The 21,631-nt window shown below is 36.6% G+C and overlaps 1 protein-coding gene across 4 annotated transcripts in view; it reads left to right on the plus strand.

Moving 5' to 3' along the window:
- The first annotated feature begins 2,062 nt into the window (after positions 1-2,062).
- LOC306856155 (rho GTPase-activating protein 26-like) overlaps positions 2,063-21,631 on the plus strand; it is an 89,806-nt gene continuing 70,237 nt past the window's right edge. For all 4 annotated transcript variants that reach the window (XM_079395201.1, XM_079395203.1, XM_079395204.1 and 1 more), the window contains exon 1: positions 2,063-2,535. In XM_079395201.1, the coding sequence (XP_079251327.1) occupies positions 2,382-2,535 (154 nt within the window). In that variant the 5' untranslated portion in view covers positions 2,063-2,381. The remainder of the gene's footprint in view (positions 2,536-21,631) is intronic.

A 21,631-nucleotide genomic window follows, 5' to 3' on the forward strand; every position in this document is an offset into this window, starting at 1 on the left:
TGCTGTTTACTCAGTACTACGTTATGTGTCTCTGATTTGGATTTAATTGTATCGTGATATGCAACTGCAATCACTTCTGTTGCTGGACTGGGCAAATGTCTATAGTCCACTTAATTGTCACTATGACAATTGACTGTATGTGACTATGTGAAATGACTGTCTATTATCTTACTGCTTTTGTAAAGCATCCTTGAGTGTGGGAAAGGTGCTAAATCACACACACACACACACACACATTTTGTTTCTGTGAATTGTGGGGACTTTCTATAGACTTCTATTACTTTTATACTGACCAAACCTTATTTTTTATCCCCTAACCCTAAACCTGCCCCTTACAGAAAACCTTTCAGATAAACATCATTTACTATTTTTTATATTTTTTTTCCATCATGCACAATGTCAAAATATTTCAGGTTTTACTATCCAATGTAGCATAAACAAGTACACACACACACACACACACACACACACACATGGCAATATTATACCATTTTATCCATATAATATTGATCATATTTATAATGTTATATCATTTTATACAGTGATCTGACCCCTTTGTGCTGTATGGCAAAATAAAAATCTGTTTAATGGATGTGTTAATTGTTATGACAATCTGAAACTTTTCAAAACTGATAAAAATACACCATAAATTTAAAAAAATTCCAATAGTATTTTCATAACGGCTTTATACTTCTGCATGCATTAATTCCTTTAATTCATGTCCCTTTTGGGACACATGGTGGCAGTATACTCCATGTCAGAGATGGCTGTGCTGCACCAATTGATGAAAATGATACGAGGCAGCTCTTATGACACTGAGGTTCTCACGCCTTGGGGCAGGTTTTCATGATACTGTGGAAGCTTGAAAATTTATCAGCCATAGGCATTTGGACGTAGAAACCGTGCAACACAAGATTAAACATGTTTCTTTCTTAAGCATTATATTCATTTATCTTGTACTTCTGCATTGCTCTTCACTAGGTTAGGCATTTTAGGGGATGCAATTAATGTCTTGAACTTTCTCAGTGCAACATTTCTTAGTACTGCCCCTTTTTGTGTAATTTCTGCATTTAATTATTAATGCAATTGTATCTTTCAGTTTCTCTGCAACTATAGCAACACCAAAGTGAACTTCTTCAACATCAATGCCAATATGACATTTGTTCTCGTTTCAGCTGATGTTATAAATATCTGTTTTTCTTTATCAGCATTGCTTAAAATGGCTTCAAGAGATGAGGCTGACATATATATATAACTCAAGTTTATATCTGACCACGTTTCTGTTCCAGTATTTCTCAAGTGTCCTATAGTGTTCATAAACTACAAAAATAAGTGGGCAGGAATTAAGCGGGATCACATTGTTTTCAACTATTGTCACTTACATTCATAATAGCATCAAAGGAACAAAAAGAAATAAAAAACTACTACAGGGGATAAATTACAAAACATTTCCATAGGAAAAGGATTCAATAATTCTATTTCCTTTTTGCTTTTTTATTTCTTAGATCTTTGAAATCTTCAATGTAATGCTTTAGTTAAATTTTAAATAATGTAATGTTAGGTTTATTGTTAGACCATTTTTGTTTGTGTATATGGTATTTCCCATACATAAGTATTAAATTAATAATTATTAATTTAATTCTTATACAACAAAAATATATATTTACCAGAGAATCGAATCTTTAATGTTATAAATGTAAATATCAGATTTAAATATATAAATATATTCAATATCAATCCAAAACATCTGTGTAAATATACAATCATAAAATAAGTGTTTTATGGATTCTTCCTCTAAGCTACAAAAGATGCATGTGGTCTCCATGTCTTGTTTCACTGGGTAAATCAAATTAATAATTTTTTAACTTTAACTTTATTGGTGAGACAGTATTTACTGGGTAGTTTCCAAACCTCTTTCCATGAACTGAACTAACATGAAATCCCTGTGACATCATCGCTCTTGAACAACTAACCAATCACATTCTTATCCTGTCTCACACAAAGCGTGCGTATCGCGCTTCGGAATCCCGCAACGCTATTGGCTGAACGACAGGACAATCACAGGATTATCCGCTTCACGGTAGGTTGGTACAGACGCGTTTAAAAACGCCCAAGCAGGAGTGCACTATTACCGCGTTTTGTTTTATCATCGCGCCGCAGCGGAGCATTATGATGCGGTCATGAGAAGCGCACTGGTCTTCTTTTGCGCGGTGGCATTGTAGACAAGATGCACTTGTGATTTTTTTTAATTTTTGTTAGAAAGCATCCGTTTCCGACTTACAGCTATGTAGTTTCTACTTCAATGCTTTTTATGATTAGTTAAAGTTGCATCTGCATTGCGTCCTTGCGCTGTTGTCCTGGGCTGTGGAGCTGGAGTAAGTATGGGATTGCCTGCGTTAGAGTTCAGCGACTGCTATGTGGACAGCCCTCAGTTCAGAGACAGGCTGAAGTCTCATGAACTGGAATTAGAGAAGACCAACAAGTTCATCAAGGAGCTGATTAAGGATGGGAAAGCTTTAATTCAAGCCCTGAAGAGTAAGATATGTTTGCTTTGCTTACGACTTGTTTCGTTGTCTTGTGTAATAAACAAACTGTTACAGATTAATAAACACAGCTTCTGATTAATATAGAGTCCTTAAAGAGTCAGCGAGTGTTACTTAACATCAAGACAGAGTAGGGTGCTTAAGATTTGTTAAACTACTTTCAAGTGATTCATTTGTCACTTTTGAGCTTGTTTTAAACTGGAGTAGTTTACATCCAGTGGCCCCAAAAGTATTTGGATTCTTAAATCACACTTGAAAACGTCTCAATATCATTGTATTACAAAATAACACACTAAATGTTCTCAAATATCTTGTTCCAGAGCTATTTTGCAACAGCAAGGTTATTTTAGTGGATGTAGGAAGTCATCGCTGTCGCCGGGTTTACACAGGTGTTCTGGCAGATAATACTTCCTGACACTAACATTTCACAAGTGCATCACACACTGACCTCCCGCAGTGACCCACAGATACACACCCCGCCTGAAATTTCCACTCCACTCCCTATTACCTTTCCAAACAAACACTGACCCCAGCAGAGCGACACTGACACCAGACTGGCTCTCTGACATGTTCATGTTGAACACAGCTTGGTGTGTCCCAGCTCCCGAGTTTGACAGCTTTAAATTCCTCGGGGTTTGTGATGTGAAGTTGTATAGCTGGAAACAGTCTCATCTTTGATGTGGTTTCTAGTACTGGAATCATCAGCTTTAACAACATTTGTCTGGGCAAGTCAAAATTAAGGATGGGAGAAGAGAGATATGTTTGCTTTCAAGCTTATGTTAGCTGGTTAGATTACCCTTCTATCAAAAAAACCTGTTCTCATGAGAAAACCATTACTGTCCTGTTTCTCCATTGCTACTTTTTGACAAATAACTGGTTCACTCTATGGCTTGCAGTATGTGATGTTTGACCTATCATGAGTTTATAAACAATAACCACATTAACTTGTTATTTTGCACCAACATACAACATCTTCCCACAGTCTGAGACCTGAAATCACATTTAATACCAGCTCTTGTATTCTGTACAGATGTATTTTTGATATCCTAATTGACTTTAGAAGACAGATGGTGAGTTGAAGAGGTTTTTAGGAAATAAGCAAATGTTTTAAGTGACTCATGTTTGGCAACACCCAAATAATGGCACAAGGAAGGAGTGTTTCAGAGGAGAGCATCTCATTTTTTGACATATGGTATAAGGTGTCAGTAATATTGTTACTTGTCATGTTTACTGCAAGTATGTTGTCTTTTACTTAACAAAAAGTGTGTTGTGCGTGGCCTAAACTTGGTGTCACAGAGCTAGAGAGATGAGATGTAAATGGGTGCTTAGTTTTGGGCGATATGCTCAATTATCGTCAGCCCGTGAGATCGCCAATACACGATATTATCGTGCTAATTTATTTCATTATTTATTTACTTAGTTTCATTGCCGGAAAGTAAAGCAACTCCAGCGTTAGGCGAAAAGCAGCCTAATGTTTTTAATATGACTGAATTTTTATTTAACATGATAACAATTTAATAGAAACATTGCAAGTTACTAATTATAAGGCTTACATTTTCTCAGTTATTCAAACATCTACACAAAATGAGCAAAGAATATTTACATTACCAAAGAACATCATCACAAGCTCAGTCTAGAGCAAGTTTATGCAGTTTTAAAAAAACCCGTTATAATCAGTGAAGCTGTCTACACTGTATGATGATTAAATGTCATCACACGTACATCTGCACTTTGCTGTTTATGATGGGAGAATTCGCGAGAGAGCTGAATTCAGTCAGCAAGTGCATGCTGAACAACTAAACTTCGGTGTTTCATCGATGACTCATCTAAACGCCTCTGATTGGCCATTGCATTCATAAACTCAACGGAATCGTGTGTGATTGGTTATAACGCGCAACACTGTAAAAACGTGATAAAAGAACAAGTAAGCCCTTATATTACTTAGCAAGTACTAGCCTGATAATAATAATAAAAAATAATCGTCAAAGGCATTAGCCACAGGCATAAGCGGAGTTTGGGGGGGTGGGGGGGGGGGGGCATTGCCCCAGATCAGAGCCAATCGATTTGGTCAGATCTATGAATACAAAAATATTTTCAGATTGTCTCATTTTATTTGCATTATCTTATTTTAATGAGTATGTTAAGGCTAAATTATTTGTAATTAATGTAAAAAAAACAACAACAAAAAACCTACTCTCACAACTCGCGAATCTCAAAATATCGCGTGAGTTTGACTCTCTTCTCGTTCTCTTCCCGCTTTCTGCAAAGATACGCTAAATGAACAAAATGTATATTCGTCGTTTTTTTAATAAACCCACAATAAAAAGCGTGGAGGTCTCTAACTTTGACACTTCTCAAAAAAGGCGGATTCTTCTACATTAGGTAAGACATACGTTTTTATTCCACTCTTTGTATAGCCAACCAGTCGTTGTTGTAAATGTATTTTAAAGGGGCTATGTGTAGGTTTTTACTTAAAAAAATCTTTAAGATAGAGTTTTCATTTGTCCATTTATGAGCCAACCATAATGTAATAGGAAGAAAGACACCTTGACTGTCCACCACGGTTGCCTCTATCAGCCTGTAGGCTCAGTTGTGTCTGGAGGAGTCGGGTGCGAAAATTCACAAAATGTGACGTCATGCGCGTTCTCGTCTACAGCGGCAATCGCTAGCGGTAGTGTTTGAAATGGACTCTGTGGACGGAAAGAAGCGACCAGCCTCCAGCACAATTAACCCAGACACCCACAAAAGCTCATTGTAAGCTTAAAACAAAAAACAAACAAACAAACAAAAAAGCCTCATTTAGTGCGCACCGAGAACGAGCATGAGACTGGCTGCAGTTCCTCTAACGGCCACTGGTGTAAGTAACTGTTAGAATTTTCAGAACTTACGCAGTGCTCCTTTAAATGAAGAAGAAAATATATAGGCTATAAATAATTGAAAATGTAGAAAATATGGTATATGCAGTGTGCAAAAATAAATAAAAATACGGTGTGTAAAAAATAAAAAATCAGAGCTCATGGTCTACCGGTAGGTGCCCCCCCAGGCAAAAATGTGAAACTCCGCCTATGGCCACAGGTGATATCTCTGACTATCGTCGATACACGATACTATCGTCTATTGCACAAAATCACAATATAATATATAGAATATTCTGGTCTCCAGATATGGCTCAGGTTCAGTGTAACTCTATGGGATTTAAAAACAATTATGAAGGCTTTTTTAACATGTATATTAAAGTTAATGTGTCACTGCAGTCACATTTCTACTGAATGACTATGGCTTGTAAAATGTTGAATTGAGTATGTTCACTAGATTTTTTGTTGCCACATCCAAAGGGCAAGCAAATCACACTCTTCGTAACTTTGTTGCGCAGAATCACAATGTCTGAATTCCCTGTCAGTCCATCCTTCCTCTTTTTTACTGAAGTAAACGTGTGTCTGACTTTGTTTTACTTCATTCCACCATTTGTAATTTCCTTTTTTCTCCATCTGTCCCGAGCGAGCTGGTCACCTCTGAACCTCTGTAGGTCAGCGTGAAAGGCTGCGTCACCGCTGTCAGCTGCACTTGATCGATGAGCCCAGAGCCGCAGTACATTTTGAAGCTGTGACGAATTAATTCACAAACATCGGGCTTGTGCATGGCTGTCACACACTTTTTAGCATGAAAATGTGGCCTTCTCCTTGAATCATTTTTATGTATTGTTGGAGTGGCTAACATGATGTTGTGGTTGATGGTGAATATGTTGGCAGGTCAGGGTGCGAATTACAGAGGTTTGAAAGAGTAGAGTTTTCAAATTGGTTGTAATTCCTTATGAACGTTTCAACAATGTTCACACAATGTTTCAGTAAGCACAAGTTACACATTTCAACCTAATCGATGCTTGTGAACAGAAGTCACATTGGTCTGAAGAGGTTACTATGGCAACAGTATGCTGGCTTCTGTTTTGGATAGGAAAAAAAATGCTTCATTTTATTATAATGTCTGTATGAATAGCTTTAGCAATAGATCAATATAAATTGGTTGATGATTTTGAGATTATAGCGTTAGCTAATATAAACACTTGATTGATTGATTGAAGGGTAACAATGTACATTTTCTACCAGATAAATTTTTTTGTGAATTGTGTGTAAAAGAAGTGACATTTAAGCTCTTACTTGTATTGCAATGGCCCTAACAATATTTGAACACACCACCCAGCCACATTTACAGTGTTGGTAGTAATTGATTACATGTAATCTGGATTACGTAATCCGATTACAAAATGTAGTACTTGTAATTAGACAGGGCTCTAGACTCATTCCTCCCACTGGTCGCAATGGGACTAACTTTCTCAGTTGGTCGCACGAGCACATAATTGGTCGCAATTTTTTTTTTTGATACAGCATTTGATTAATCAATGCATGTTGATGAACTTTTATCATAGTTTATAGTTATATGGTAACGAAAGTGTTCAACATTCAACCCGTTCTTTTTCATCAGTATTATTTGTGATTTAAATTTTCGTGCGCTTTTACTTTCACTTTCAAATTCACATCTCGGTGTCACGTTTTACAAGAAAAGATAATTGTCTGTTTTGCTTATATCTATACACCTTTCACTTTTTAAGACTAAAACAAAAGATGGATTCATTGTTATTCTTAATTTAAAAGCACAACTACAAGAAAAGAGTAGGCTGCAATGACAAACTAGCTTACATAATCTTTATTAGACGAGGCATGGCAGGACACATCACATGCTGTGTTATATACCGACTAATAAATTACAGAATGTTTAGCAAACACTGAGGAATCAAATAAATAATAATATAAAAAATTAAATAAAATAAGGAACGCCTCCATACCGTAATGTAAGGTAAACAGCAAAGATAACAAGCTTTTCAAAACGAAAAGAAAAGTAAAACTAAACTGGCCTTGCATGTTTTTTTCTACAAGAATACCAACATGTTCACCTTCTCTGGTTTAAGAAGTGGTCTTTTACTTTAGTTTGAAAACCAAATCCTCCGTTGCGCTCCGTCCACTACGCGCACCTTCGCGCTCGTGCTGACGCGGCGAGTATAAACCAGGGGCTGTATCTGAAATTGCCCCTATACCCTCATTTACTATTCCCTACATTAGTCCACTCATACAGTTCACTTGAAGGAGTGAATGAAAACAAATGAGTGAATTCAGACACCGAGTGCACCAGAAGTACTGCCGCTTTACTTGCTGTTTAATAATCATTTGATACAGGCAGCTCCAATAGTAAGACTGAAGGATTTATCTTGAACTCTGTCACGGAAATTATGTATAAACCCTAGTTAAACAATTTAATAGTCAATTTACAATGAAATTGCACCTGTGTTGTATTACGCAGTGGACGAGCGCTTTTAAAATGAATGAATGGATGATTCAGCTGCGGGCGCCATCTTCTGGCGACTCTCACAGTGCATTCTGGGGATTCTCTAGCCGTTGATGTACATTGGTTGTACACTCGTTTTTGTGGTGCATTGTGGGATTGAGTGAGTGCATTCGAGAACGTCCACTATGATTTCGGCCACACCGCTAAAAATGTCCGTCCCGTCAAATCAGAGCCGATCCTCTCTATACGCAGAATACGCAAGCTGCGTAGGGCCCCTGAAACACCAGGGGGCCCTCTTGCTCTCAAAGATGTTTTAATTTTAGTTTCATTTTTGAAATTGGCCAGTGGTTATGAAAACATAAATGATCATTTCTTTTAATGCGGTGCGCTGTCACGCTCTCTACGTAAAAATCAGCCAAATCATGTAACGTGAATGTCGTACAGTCTCTTGCTCTTACTATAAAAACCAAGTTGAAAGCGAACCGAGCCGTGGAAGAGATACTGTTTCTCGAGGGCTTTCCGTGAGCGCGATTCGAGACGGCGTGAAACACGGACAAATGCATTTCTTTCATCCCAACATCCCCCATCCCCATCAGATTACACTTACTTTTTAATAGATTACATTATTCACACATTAGCAGTAAAATATTCATAATTTAGATATTTTCCCTCATTTTTGTTTTTAAAAATATATATATATACAGTTTGGGTAGATTGCTTTCCAAAAAGCCTTTTAAAAGGTTGAGTGTTTATTTCACACACTGCAGAGAGTTTCTCAGGGTATAAAGGCAAAGAGAACATGTTACCTCCCAAAGGATGAGGCTGTTTTCACAAAGCACAGCTGTGAATGGAGAGAAGTTACATTCAGTAGTGTTTCCCTGCAGGGATCAAGGGCACATCCACAGATTCACGCATGAGAGGACAACAAAGAAACAGCGTGTGTGTTTTAGTTTGGTTAGCGCTCCATGAGGAGTGTGTTGGAAGGGAAATTAGGGCAGCCTGCGCTTGATAATTATTGTCGCTCTATAATCTCAGCCCTCTGTGTCTGGAGGCAACCTACGATAGATGATGTGGCTTCTCTTTAAGACTCCAGTCTGTCGCGTTGAGCATGAGTGGAGCAGGATTATCGTTAGTAGGATTACATATCCTCGTTAATAAAGAAAGTCAGGTACACTATGAGATTATAACTGCAGTAAGTGTGCTCTTGCACACAGGATTACAATCAAACAAGGCTCTCTATTACTTAGCTGTGATGGATTATGGATGCATTAAGGATGTATGGTTGGCATGCTCCTTAAAATTAATTTGTCGTCTGTAAAGGTACTTGGAATACATAACCAGTTACCTAAAATATTATTATTTGAGTAATACAGTTGTGGTCAGAATTATTGGAACCCTTGGTAAATATGATCAAAGAAGACTGTGAAAATTAACCTGCTTTGTTAATCCTTTTGATCTTTTATTTTAAAAAATCACAAAAAGCTAACCTTTCATTGGATAATAAGAATTTAAAATGGGGGGAAATATCATTATGAAATAAATGTTTTTCTCAAACACACGTTGGACACAATTATTGGCACCTTTTTATTCAATACTTTTTGAAACCTCCATTTGTCAGTTTAACAGCTCTAAATCTTCTCCTATAATGCCTGATGAGGTTAGAGAACACCTGACAAGAGATCAGAGACCATTCCTTCATCCAGTATCACTCCAGATCCTTTAGATTCACAGCTCCATGTTGGTGCTTCTTCTCTTCAGTTCACCTCACTCATTTTCTACAGGGTTCAGGTCAGAGGACTGGAATGGCCAGCAGAAGCTTGGTTTTGTGCTCAGTGACCCATTTTTGTGTTGTTTTTGAGGTTTGTGTTTGGATTATTGTACGGTTGGAAGATCCAAACATGGCCCATTATACGATTTCTAATAGAATCAGTCACTTATTGATTTTTTATCTGTTGGTATTTGATAGAACCCATGATGCCACGTGTCTAAACAAGATGTCCAGGACCTCCAGCAGAAATATAGGCCCACAACATCAAAAATACAGCAGTATATTTCATTGTACACATGGGGTACTTTTTATCCCTGTGTTCACCAAACCCATCTTGAGTGTTTGCTGCTAAAAAGCTCATTTTTTAGTTTCATCTGACCATAGAAGCCAGTCCCATTTGAAGTGCCAGTCCTGTCTGATAACTGAATATGCTGGAGTTTGTTTTTGGATGAGCTAGGAGAATTTTTTTTGTAACCCTCCCAAACAACATGTGGTGATGTAGGGGCTGTTTGACAATTTTTTTTTAAGGTTTTCTGACCCCGAGACTCAACTATTTTCTGCAATTCTCCAGCTGTGATCCTTGAAGAGTCTTTAGCCACTCAAACTCTCCTTCTCACCGTGCATTAGGACGATATAGACACACGTCCTCTTCCAGGCAGTTTCATTACATTTTCTGTTGATTGGAAATTCTTAATTATTGCCCTGATGGTGGAAATGGGGATTTTCACTGCTCTAGCTCTTTTCTTAAAGCCACTTCACTAATTTGTGAAGCTCAATTATCTTTTGCTGCACATCAGAAATATATTCTTTGTTTTTTCTCATTGTGATGGATGATTAAGGGAATTTGGGCTTTGTTTTCCCTCCTATTTATATTTCTGTGAAACAGGAAGCCATGGCTGGATAATTTCATGTTCATAATCACCCTAGAGTGCTCAAAATTGTGAATATGAATGGGAGTATACTTCAGAGATATTTTACTCTTAAGAATTTCTAGGGGTGCCAATAATTGTGTCCAACGTGTGTTTGAGAAAAACATTTATTTCATAATTATATTTCCCCCCATTTCAAATTCTTATTATCCAATGAAAGGTTAGCTTTTTGTGAATTTTTTAAATAAAAGATCAAAGGGATTAACAAAGCAGGTTAATTTTCACAGTCTTCTTTGATCATATTTACCAAGGGTTCCAATAATTCTGACCACAACTGTATATTATGCAATATGATTTGAATTATCACTATTACTATAGCTCGTATTTAGACATCTGAAGAAACCCAGACGCTTATGTTTTTAACTTTTTTGAATATCATACCACTCCTTCCATGCTTTTGAGAGGTGTTTTGATATTTCTTATCAAATTCCTTGGAGGTCTGACTGAAGGTCGGCATGAAATGCAGTTTTCTTTCTTTTTTTCAGATTTCTGTTACACTTGAATGTAGGCTATACAACACGAAAAAAACAAAAATCAATTTTTAATCAGTTTTAAGATTTTTCTGGGAGCTGAGAAAACTAGCTAAAACATAGTTTTCATGGTCAAGTGTCACCCATATTTTCTTCAGAAACGTTACTGTACGGTTGATTGTAGACATAAGGTAATTTCCTCTATTTCTATGTAGATCACATCTAACACTCACATAAAGTTAATCTTTAAAAACCCTAACAATTTAGTAGCACTGTTAAGTTTAATCTTTTGCATATGGCAAAATTAATATGAATTTTATCATACTTTACTGTTTTGTTGCCTAAATTCACTTGTAGTAATTAAAATAATTGAATTTTGTTTTTAAATGACTGATTTTAGTGTTTTATTTTTTATTTGTTTAGAAAAAAGTACCATACAGTTTTAATATTGGCTACAGCATAAAAAAATTGTTATTGGCATGTCACTTGTCCTGTATCTGCCAGAATTTGAATATCGTGCATCCTCAGGAAAAAGAATGAATGAATAAATAAAATGTGCTTGTGTTGGTTTTATGTTTATAATAAAAGGTTAAAAACTAGGGAATCATCATCATCACCTTGTTGGGTTCATTTTAGTCAGTCGAGCAGTAGTCTGTATACATCTGGAAAAAGATGTACATTCCCACAGTTTTCAACATCCCTTTTCCAGGCAGGAAAAAGGAAGCACCGTTCACTTGCTTCATTCATTGGAATGTGAGTCAAGTTCTGTTGACAGAATTATTTTGTTGTACTCAACGTTATAGCATCACAAAATCATTTCAGCCTTCAATGCTATTAATAGAGCTTAACGTGTATTGAACCAGGATACCTAAAAGTTTAGGCCAGGATGCAAAATTCAGCTTACATTTATTTTTTGTGATGCACTGATCATGATTATTCATGGCCGATTCCGATTTTTTACAAGCAAACTGGCCGATTCCGATACCGATTTCTGGTTTATTTAACAGGCCAAACTGGCTTTTGGCTACTAAAAACAATAACTGTAACCATCTGAAATTAACGCCAGTAACTGTGCAGTAGGGTCAGTCGTTGCCTAATGGATAGAGCATCGGACTTGTAACCTGAGGTTGCGAGTTCGAGTCTCGCGTCCAGCAGGAATTGTAGGTGGGGGGAGTGAATAACAAGCGCTCTCTCCACCTTCAATACCACGACTGAGGTGAGACCCTTGAGCAAGGCACCGAACTGCTCCCCGGGCGCCGCAGCAATGGCTGCCCACTGCTCCGGGTGTGTGTTCATTACTGTGTGTGTGTGTGTGTGCACTTGGATGGGTTAAATGCAGAGCACAAATTCCGAGTATGGGTCACCATACTTGGCCACACGTCGCTTAATAATAAATAAGTATGTACAAACATAGACGGTACTGTCATCAGAATTTAGCTTTTGTTTATAAATTGGGTTGAAACCACATAAAACTGGCCTTAAATGAAAACATGAACTGTACCCATGTGAAAATAAAGGCAACAACTGCATATTCCAAACAACACAATCAACACACCTTCAACAGTCCAAACAAAGATGTTGCTTAATCAGCATTTGTTTTCGTTTTTAAATTTGGTATAAAGAAAAAAGACTTTACCAGTGAAATTACTTTACTGGTAATTAAATTTCAATTACCAGTGAAATGTTATTACCAAAGTAGGATATATAAATAAATGATTCCAAAATGTTACATCAAATAATGTTTAGTGCAACGAGTAAAACAAAGATGCTACAGCAGGTGCTTTTTAAATCAAATAAAGTCAGTATAATTTTTAAGGTAAAATAAAAATAATCATCCTATACAGAACTGACATTTACTTTCGGCTTTTCAAAAGTGCATGCAAGTTCTTCTTTACAAAAAGAAGCAGCTTTGTCACAAGTTAGTTTCTCATCCAACACGTGAGAAGCTGAGCTGAACAAACGTTCATTGTCTTCGCTTGTGCAGGGTGCGGACAGGTACGCTCGCGCAGGAAAGCGGCTCTCGCTTCTGTATCTGTTTTTCTTTGTTTGTTGTGCATCCCTATTTATTTTTTACTGTTGTGTAGCAAAAAGAAAGTAAGAAACTGATGGTCTTCATTCTGCTCAAAGCTTCTTTGAAGTGTTAAGGGGTACACATTTGTGGAGAGGAGGCAATTAATCGTCTTGTTTGTGGTTTTAGTCCGTCTGCTCTGGAATAAGCTGTTTTTTCTTGTATGATGTGAAGTATGAGGCCTCTCATAAAGAGGGACCATTCCATAGGTTTGATGCATTTGGTCTCGCATAGACATTCTCACTGGTTAAGACTTCCTGTTTAGTTCAGTGTCCTCTTTGACCAAAACATCCTTCATGAATTCATAGCATATGTCACAATCTTTCCACGTTACAAATTGAGCTACCAATTTTGTCATGTCTGTCAGCCTCAAGTTGATGTTACATGTTGGTGTCCTTTACGTTTTCATTTTTCTGTCTAACAGAAAGGAATTGTTCACACACACACATATATATATATATATATATACATATATATATTGATAATAAATTCACTATGAAAGTATGTCAACTCTTCTTATGTTCTTTATTATAAACATAACTAAGAGCAGCTTGGTCATTCTTCAAAATATCTTATTTTTTTTCTTTCATGAAAGGATGAACTAATGCATTTTTTTGGTGAACTAATGCTTTAATGTTGAAACAGAACCCCCACAAAGGTAAATTGATGCAGGAGCTCCAGATTTATTTGAACATGGTCTGTGGACTTAGATGAACCTTTGCTTGAACATGACCTGTGTTGACTCTGAGGCTTCTGCATGTTTCATTGGTGAGCTTTGCCAGGGCTTTTTAATTAGCGATCCACAGCAGTCAGGGGTTGAGGAACCATGTGCGGTTTGGCAACTAGCTCAGCCTGTGTGAAATTTTGTGTGCGTGTGCCACAGTTAAAGTTCTGTTATACATTAAATTGATCTTATTTTAACATTCTCCTGCTGTACCATAAAAGTTAATGAGTTGGAGGGCAGAGAGAGGACACAATATATGTTTTCTTGGGTTGCTTCATGACTGTGTCCTCACTGCTGTCCAGCTGGTTGTGAAACGCATTTAGGTACCTGCACAGGAAATTATTCCTGCAGTTCAGCGAGTTTAACGGAATAAAAGAGCCAAAAGAAACTCTGAAGCCTTAATATAAGAGATTCCTGTAAGAAAAAATTTTAGTACTGCTAATAAAATAGTAATACTAGGACTTTGACAAGTAGTGATGCACCAAAAATTATTTTTTGAAAATAAATCGTATATAATTATCAATGAATTAATCAAATTTATTTAATAATCAACATTTAAATTAAAAATTGTGTATTAATATTTAAATTACAATTAAGATTTTATATCAACATTTTAATATAATATATGATAATTATGTTTTGCTACAGTTTGTTTGTTGAAATATAGACATTTAAACTGTGACTAATAATTTTAAGCTTAAATGCATTTAATTATATTACAGTATGATGTAATGCAATGCTATCAAAAAACTGTAATAAAGTTTAAAATCTGTTCATGCATTTAAAAGTTTAAATTCATTCACTATATGTACATTTATTCTGATGCATAATACGCTAAAAAGTTTAGATGTTCGCATCCCTGGATATTACATTTCTGGGCATGTTCAAAATTTTAATCATAACACAGTTGTCAATTATTAAATGTTTAGCTACTTACATAAATATCTCACTTTTTGACCTTAAAAAAAGCATCATGCTGAAATTCTTGTGTGTGCAGATTTCAAAAACGAAGGTAAAATTACTCCTAAAGTTAAACTTACAGTCTTTCTCGTTTAGCAAAACAAACCATAACTATCATTTTCTGAAACAACCATGGCATTTTAATTTGCTTCTACAAACCTTTGAGCTCTTTTGTTGTGACTGGTGTTTCACGGGAGTCAACATCACAAGTGTAATGCTTTACCGTGTGACCCACTGAGCAAGTTTACATCAAAAAAACAAACTGTATAAGCATAGGTTATGAAAAAGAGTGTTGAAAATAAGCTTCCATCAGCGAACAATGCAGCAACACAATGGAAATTCAAACCCAGGTTTTAGCCTCAAGCGGCACATATAATTCCATTCCATGAACTCGTACTTGTCTGACGATGAGAAACAACGGTAACTAATAGTATGGTATCATAATACCACAGACTCTGTGTAATGTAACAAATGGTTAAATGTTTGCTTATATGTAGACCTGCACAAACATTCAGTTGGCCAAAGCACTTCTGTATTTTGCTCGTAACTCTAATTGCAACCTGCCAAATTTGGGCTTAATTAGCATGCTGCTGAGACTTGCTGTAGGTGTCATGTACAGCATTTTCCAGCCTTTGCTGTCTCATCTGGAGAGGAAAGCAAAACGCAGGTGTTTTTTGACAAGACGTAGGAGAGAGTCAGGCAGATGTGGTTAATAATAATTTTTCCCCATCATTGTGCCAAATATCGTCTGACTGCTCCACAGTCAGCCTCTCTGCTGTCTGTTATACAGTAAAAGCCTCTCTTTGGCCTGCTGACGACACAGGAACAAAGGGGAAGTGGGTGTTCAAGCATGACACAGTACAGAGTATTGCTAAGAACACAGCTTTTGTTCCATCTGACAATCCCAGAAATCGCCGTAAACACTTTGGAATTTCGTAACAAATCTCTCAGGATTCTAAGAAATTTAGATTGATGCATTTAGAGATGAACATTTCTGTCCGTTGTGACTGTGATAATATATATTCTTTTTCTCGCTCATCAGTCCCAAAATCCACTACAATCACTTTCCCGAATTCCTCTTTTCCAAACCCATAAAATGTGTAGGCTTTGGGTAAAATCCCCTTTGGTTATTTAACTCTCTCTGTCTCTTTGTGAATGCTGAGCATTGTGGCCAGAGGCCGCTCTCCCATGTCCTGACTGTAGAACCAGAGTGAGTCCCCAAGAGGAGCGCAGTAAGACAATGGGCCAGTGTTCTCAGGGTCTGGCTGGGCCGGACAGAACCGCTGAAGTCGAGATACTCATTGCCCCTAAGAGATGAGACAGGGACTTGAAATGTCCTGCCAACATGCGACAGTTGATCAAGTTCTTCTAACGAATGTCAAACGAATGCTTGATGTTGCTGCTTTGGCTTACGTTTTAACTTTGATTACTTTAAAGCAAAAGTTGTCCAAGATTGCTGGCTCGACTGCTAAACTACATTTGAAAAGCTGCTTGAAAAGAATTGTTTAAGAAAGATTTCAACATGATTAATGAGGGACAGCAGAATGTTTCAGAAATTTGCCAGGATTATTTAGCTGTAATATCTGAAGTATTGAGGGTAAATGGGAGCACTATTCTCAAGTAGTTTATTCTCCTTAACTTTTGATAGATACCTGAAAGTTTTCAGTTCCCTCTATAAGAGTTCCAATAACTCTTTAACTACTTTATTTTTTTGCTTTTTGCAGGCTTTGTACCGAGTTTGAGTGGATTTTAAAAAAATAACAATTATAATATACTGTAGCAATATTCATTTTTATTGCATTAGCCACAGAAGCAGCGGGTTAGCCATAACCTAAATTGCTGATATGAAGGCAGACATTTCAGATGCCTAAGTTTGCTTTGTCTACTTGTTTCTTTACTTTTTTTAAATGAATTACTCCAAAATACCATTGATACTACAATTATTGGTTTTACCAAAACTACAACACGAATTCCGGAAAGGTTGGGACGTTTTTTTTTTTATTTGAATAAAATGAAAACTAAAAGACTTTCAAATCACGTGAATCAACATTTTATTCACAATGGAACATAGATAACATAACAGATGTTTAAATTGAGAAATTTTCCACTAAATTAGCTCATTTCAAATTTGATGCCTACAGGTCTCAAAAAAGTTGGCACGGGCGCAACAAAGGGCTGAAAAAGCAAGACATTTTGAAAAGATTCAGCTGGGAGAACATCTAGCAACTAATGAAGTTAATTGACATCAGGTCTAGCTATAAAAGGGATGTCTTAGAGAGGCAGAGTCTCTCAGAAGTAAAGATGGGCAGAGGCTCTCCAATCTGTGAAAGAGTGCATAAAAAGATTGTGGAATACTTTAAGAACAACGTTCCTCAATATCAAATTGCAAAGGCTTTCCAAATCTCATCATCTACAGTGCATAACATCATCAAAAGATTCAGAGAAACTGGAGAAATCTCTGTACATAAGGGACAAGGACGAAGACCTTTGTTGGATTCCTGTGGTCTTCGGGCCCTCAGACAACACTGCGTCACTCATCGGCATGATTCTGTTATTGACATTACTAAATGGGCCCAGGAATACTTCCAGAAACCACTGTCGGTAAACACAATCTGCCGTGCCATCTGCAGATGCCAACTAAAGCTCTATTATGCAAAAAGGAAGCCATATGTGAACATGGTCCAGAAGCGCCGTCGTGTCCCGTGGGCCAAGGCTCATTTAAAATGGACTGTTTCAAAGTGGAAAAATATTCTATGGTCAGACGAGTCCAAATTGGATATTCTTGTTGGAAATCACGGACGCCGTGTTCCCCGGGCTAAAGAGGAGGGAGACCTTCCAGCGTGTCATCAGTGTTCAGTTCAAAAGCCAGCATCTCTGATGGTATGAGGGTGCATAAGTGAATACGGTATGGGCAGCTTGCATGTTTGGGAGGCACTATGAATGCTGAAAGGTATATAAAGCTTTTAGAGCAGCATATGCTCCCCTCCAGACGACGTGTATTTCAGCAGGACAATGTAAAACCACATATTGCAGCTATTACAACAGCATGGCTTTGTAGTAGAAGAGTCCAGGTGCTGAATTGGCCTGCCTGCAGTCCAGATCTTTCACCTATAGAGAACATTTAGCACATCATTAAACGGAAAATTCATCATAGATGACCACAAACTCTTCAGCAGCTGGAAACCTATATCAGGCAAGAAGGGGACCAAATTCCAACACCAAAACTGCAGAAACTCATAACCTCGATGCCCAGTCATCTTCAAAGTGTTTTGAAAAGAAGAGGAGATGTTACACCATTTCTCAGTTTAAACATCTTTCCTGTTATCTGTGTTTTATTGTGAATAATATATTGGCTCATGTGATTTGAAAGTCTCTTAGTTTTAATTTTATTCAAATTTAAAAAACGTCCCAACATTTCCGGAATTCGGGTTGTACTACTTAAAGTATATCTATAATATTTTGTTGTGCTTTAAATAAATACACTTATTTTGATGTGCTGACAAGCTGAGGTTCCGCAGATGTTTTCCTCTTTGTATTTTGTATCCGCTATCTCTATCTTTCTGTCGTCGCTCGGCTCGGCTAATGTCCGTCATGTGCACTGAGTGCTCTCTCCTCCATATCATGAGTAGACACGCCCCTTACTGCTGATTGGCTACAAGTTTGTTTTGACACTCGGCCCGAATCAGTTTTCTAAAGTGTAAATGCATACCCCACCTTTAAGTGTGACTAATTGTATTTAATATAATTTAAATCTATAATACGTTTTAATTTAATTGTAAATAACATGAAATTAGGTGCCTGAAAACATTATATTCATTTCACAATTAAGTTCTTTTAAATTAGTCTATATTATTTCTGTAATAAGTACATAAAAGTATGCTAAAGTGTACTTTTTTCACAAGGTTAAATGGATATAAAACAATTTTCTTTTTGTAGAATTTACTAACCAAACTAACAGACCTAAAATTAAGCCCTTGTCCACTGAAATGCTTAACTACCCTAGCTCAGGAAACTGTGAATAGCACAGAAATCATTTAAATCACTTTAATAATATTTTTACAGTACGGTGCTTTTGTGTCCTATTTGAAACTTGGCTCAATTCCCCATTTACACTTAAAACACTTGAAATGTGTAGGTGAGGACAGCATTTTCATTTTTATTAGACCTAATACTTCATTATAATAAATTACCTCCTGCTTTGGAGCCTTTGTAACCTTGCTTTAGCATTCTTTTTGTCTCAGGTAAAAATTAATCTTATTTTATACATGTGATCATTTGCTGGACTGAGGCAGTGTGAAAAGGAATTCACTCTGCAGGTCATTCTGTGAAGGAAATGATGAATAATTAACCAGGATCACTGACTGGGCTGCAGAAGGTCTGTCACTGGCTCTTATCTTCTCTTACAGACTTTTACTAGCCGTGCCATTTAAAAAAAGCGCTGTGTCAGCAAGCGGTCACAAGGGCCAGATACCTGATTCCTTTCAGCCACAATGCAACTGTCAGAACTGTACAAACTAAAAGAATGCTTGTATGTGATTAGGATATGGATTCAACACAGGCCTCCTTCTATATATTAGTATTTGCCTCAGCTTGTCGAAAAGCTATGTGTGATGAGCTCTGATTCATCATGTGGCTTTCTCTGTAGCACGTGTTTTTTTAGTGGTCGTCTTATATTATAAAGGCATTATACATGCAAAAAAAAAAATTGTACTTCAGTAGGTTGGTATTTTAACATTATACCAGTTAATGAAATACAGGTTTTTACTGTAGAGTAAATTTAAGTTAAATCCACAAAAGCATTGTAACAGTATTTTTTACAGTGACATTCTGGCAACTACAGCTGCCTTCTTTTGTGTATTTCGGTATATTGTTGTTTATATTTGTAAATATAACTGTATATTTCACAGATTTTAATTTTTATACATTTATTTATTTTTTAACAGTGTTCCTTTTAACCATGTTTCAAATACAATAGATGTAATTATTAAATGACATTTAACAATGTACTTGTGTCCTACTTAAATGGGGAAAAAGTTAACTATTTGTATTTAATCTGAATTATTTTCAAAGGTAACACATTTGCATTTAATTGTAAATAAAATGGAATTGTCAAAAATATACATTCAGTTCAAAGTTAAGTATATTTTTTAATAAATTGTGTGTGTGAGCGGTAGTCAATAAGCATATGTGTGTGTGTGTGTGTGTGTGTGTATACACACACACACACACACACGCACACACATATATATATATATATATACTGTATATGTGTGTGTTTTGCTAGTTTTAAGAATTTCATTTTTAAAGAGGCTTTTTCCTTCATTATTATATCAAGACAGCTATTGTCATCCTGACATTTTCGCTGTTATGCCCCTCATCTACGTCACTTTAATCTGAAGCCGTACATGACAGATGGGTGCCACCCCCACATGATGAGGCCTGCATTATCTTTGGTGGCTAATGGCTCTGGACTGTGAGCAGGGAGGCCCCGGCCTGGGATGCTGCTGGCACTCCATATGCCAACTCAAACAAACCACAACACACTGGCAATGAGAGGGAGAGCACAGGCAAGCTCCTGGGCCATTACCCTCCCGTACCGCTCCAAAAATAACCTCTGCTGACAGTTTTTTAATCTCCACACAACCCCCTCTAGTCCCTCCAGGGGTTCGAGGAATACTGTTGGGCAGAGAGACTTTCTAAATTCAAGCGTTGTGCTTACTTTTGAAAGAAACAGTGAGCCGTGTGTAAAATCTGGGAGCAATCTGTAGATCAGCACAGAGTGATTTGGTGATTAGCACCTGTGCGCTGATCCAAAACCTCAGCTGCCTGTAAGAGCTTTTCTAAGCTCAGTATTGAGTGAGCTCCTCATGACGCCTAACCTCATCAAACAGTTTACAAGATGCATTCTCAAATGCTTCATCTCAGTTAATTCAGAGTATAAATAAACCCAAAGTCATTCAAAGCCAAATCGTTGTTTAAAAATTCACAAATTTGAAGAATGTGCTGATATAAATTTTCCTTGGAAACGAGGCAGTCAAACAAATATCAGTCTCCCAGTGTTATTGCCTTATAAACTTCATGGGATCGTGTGATTTTCACCATATATAATTTAATTGGGAATTTTTGTTGCGGTGCACAAAGGTTGAAACAGACAGTGCGACACAGCAATACTGGCTCAGCCAATAGCAGGGGTTTGGAAAGAAATGTTTATTATTTTGGTATAAATGAATGGATTTAGGTTCATTCAGTGTTATTTTTTTATGTGAAGAAAAACAGATGTTACTATTTTTAGTTAAAAAAATTTTGTCTCTTCAAACACATTTAAATCACAGAAGCAAAAAAGGTCCACAGAATAAATAAATATAAAAAATGAAATATTAAAAGTAAAAAAATAAGTAACTAAAAGTTAAAAATAATACAAATAAATGTAAATATAAAAATAAATAAATAATGTATTCCTTTATTTATTTTCCTGTTATTAAATATATGCATGTTTGTATTTTTAAATTCTGCAGGTTTGGTCCTCCATATATTAACATTATATTATACAGTGAGAAAAAATATTTTTTTAATAATGTAAAATTTCTGAAATATTAAACTTAATAATTAGTGTTTATAAGACATTAGATTATGGTAAATGTAATCTTAAAAACTAAGTAATTCTGCAGTTTCTTCAGTATCCACTGATATCCTGTATAGCAAACTTCTAATTATGGCCAAATGTTTTTTTATTATTATTATTCTAATATAGAGAGATGCTTATGTGGGACTCCAGTGAGGCGTGAAGGCGGCAGCTGACCTACTAAAGCTTGTCTTCTTTCATCGTGTCATG

The sequence above is a fragment of the Barbus barbus genome, assembly GCF_936440315.1.
Source record: "Barbus barbus genome assembly, chromosome: 36".
NCBI lineage: Eukaryota > Metazoa > Chordata > Actinopteri > Cypriniformes > Cyprinidae > Barbus > Barbus barbus.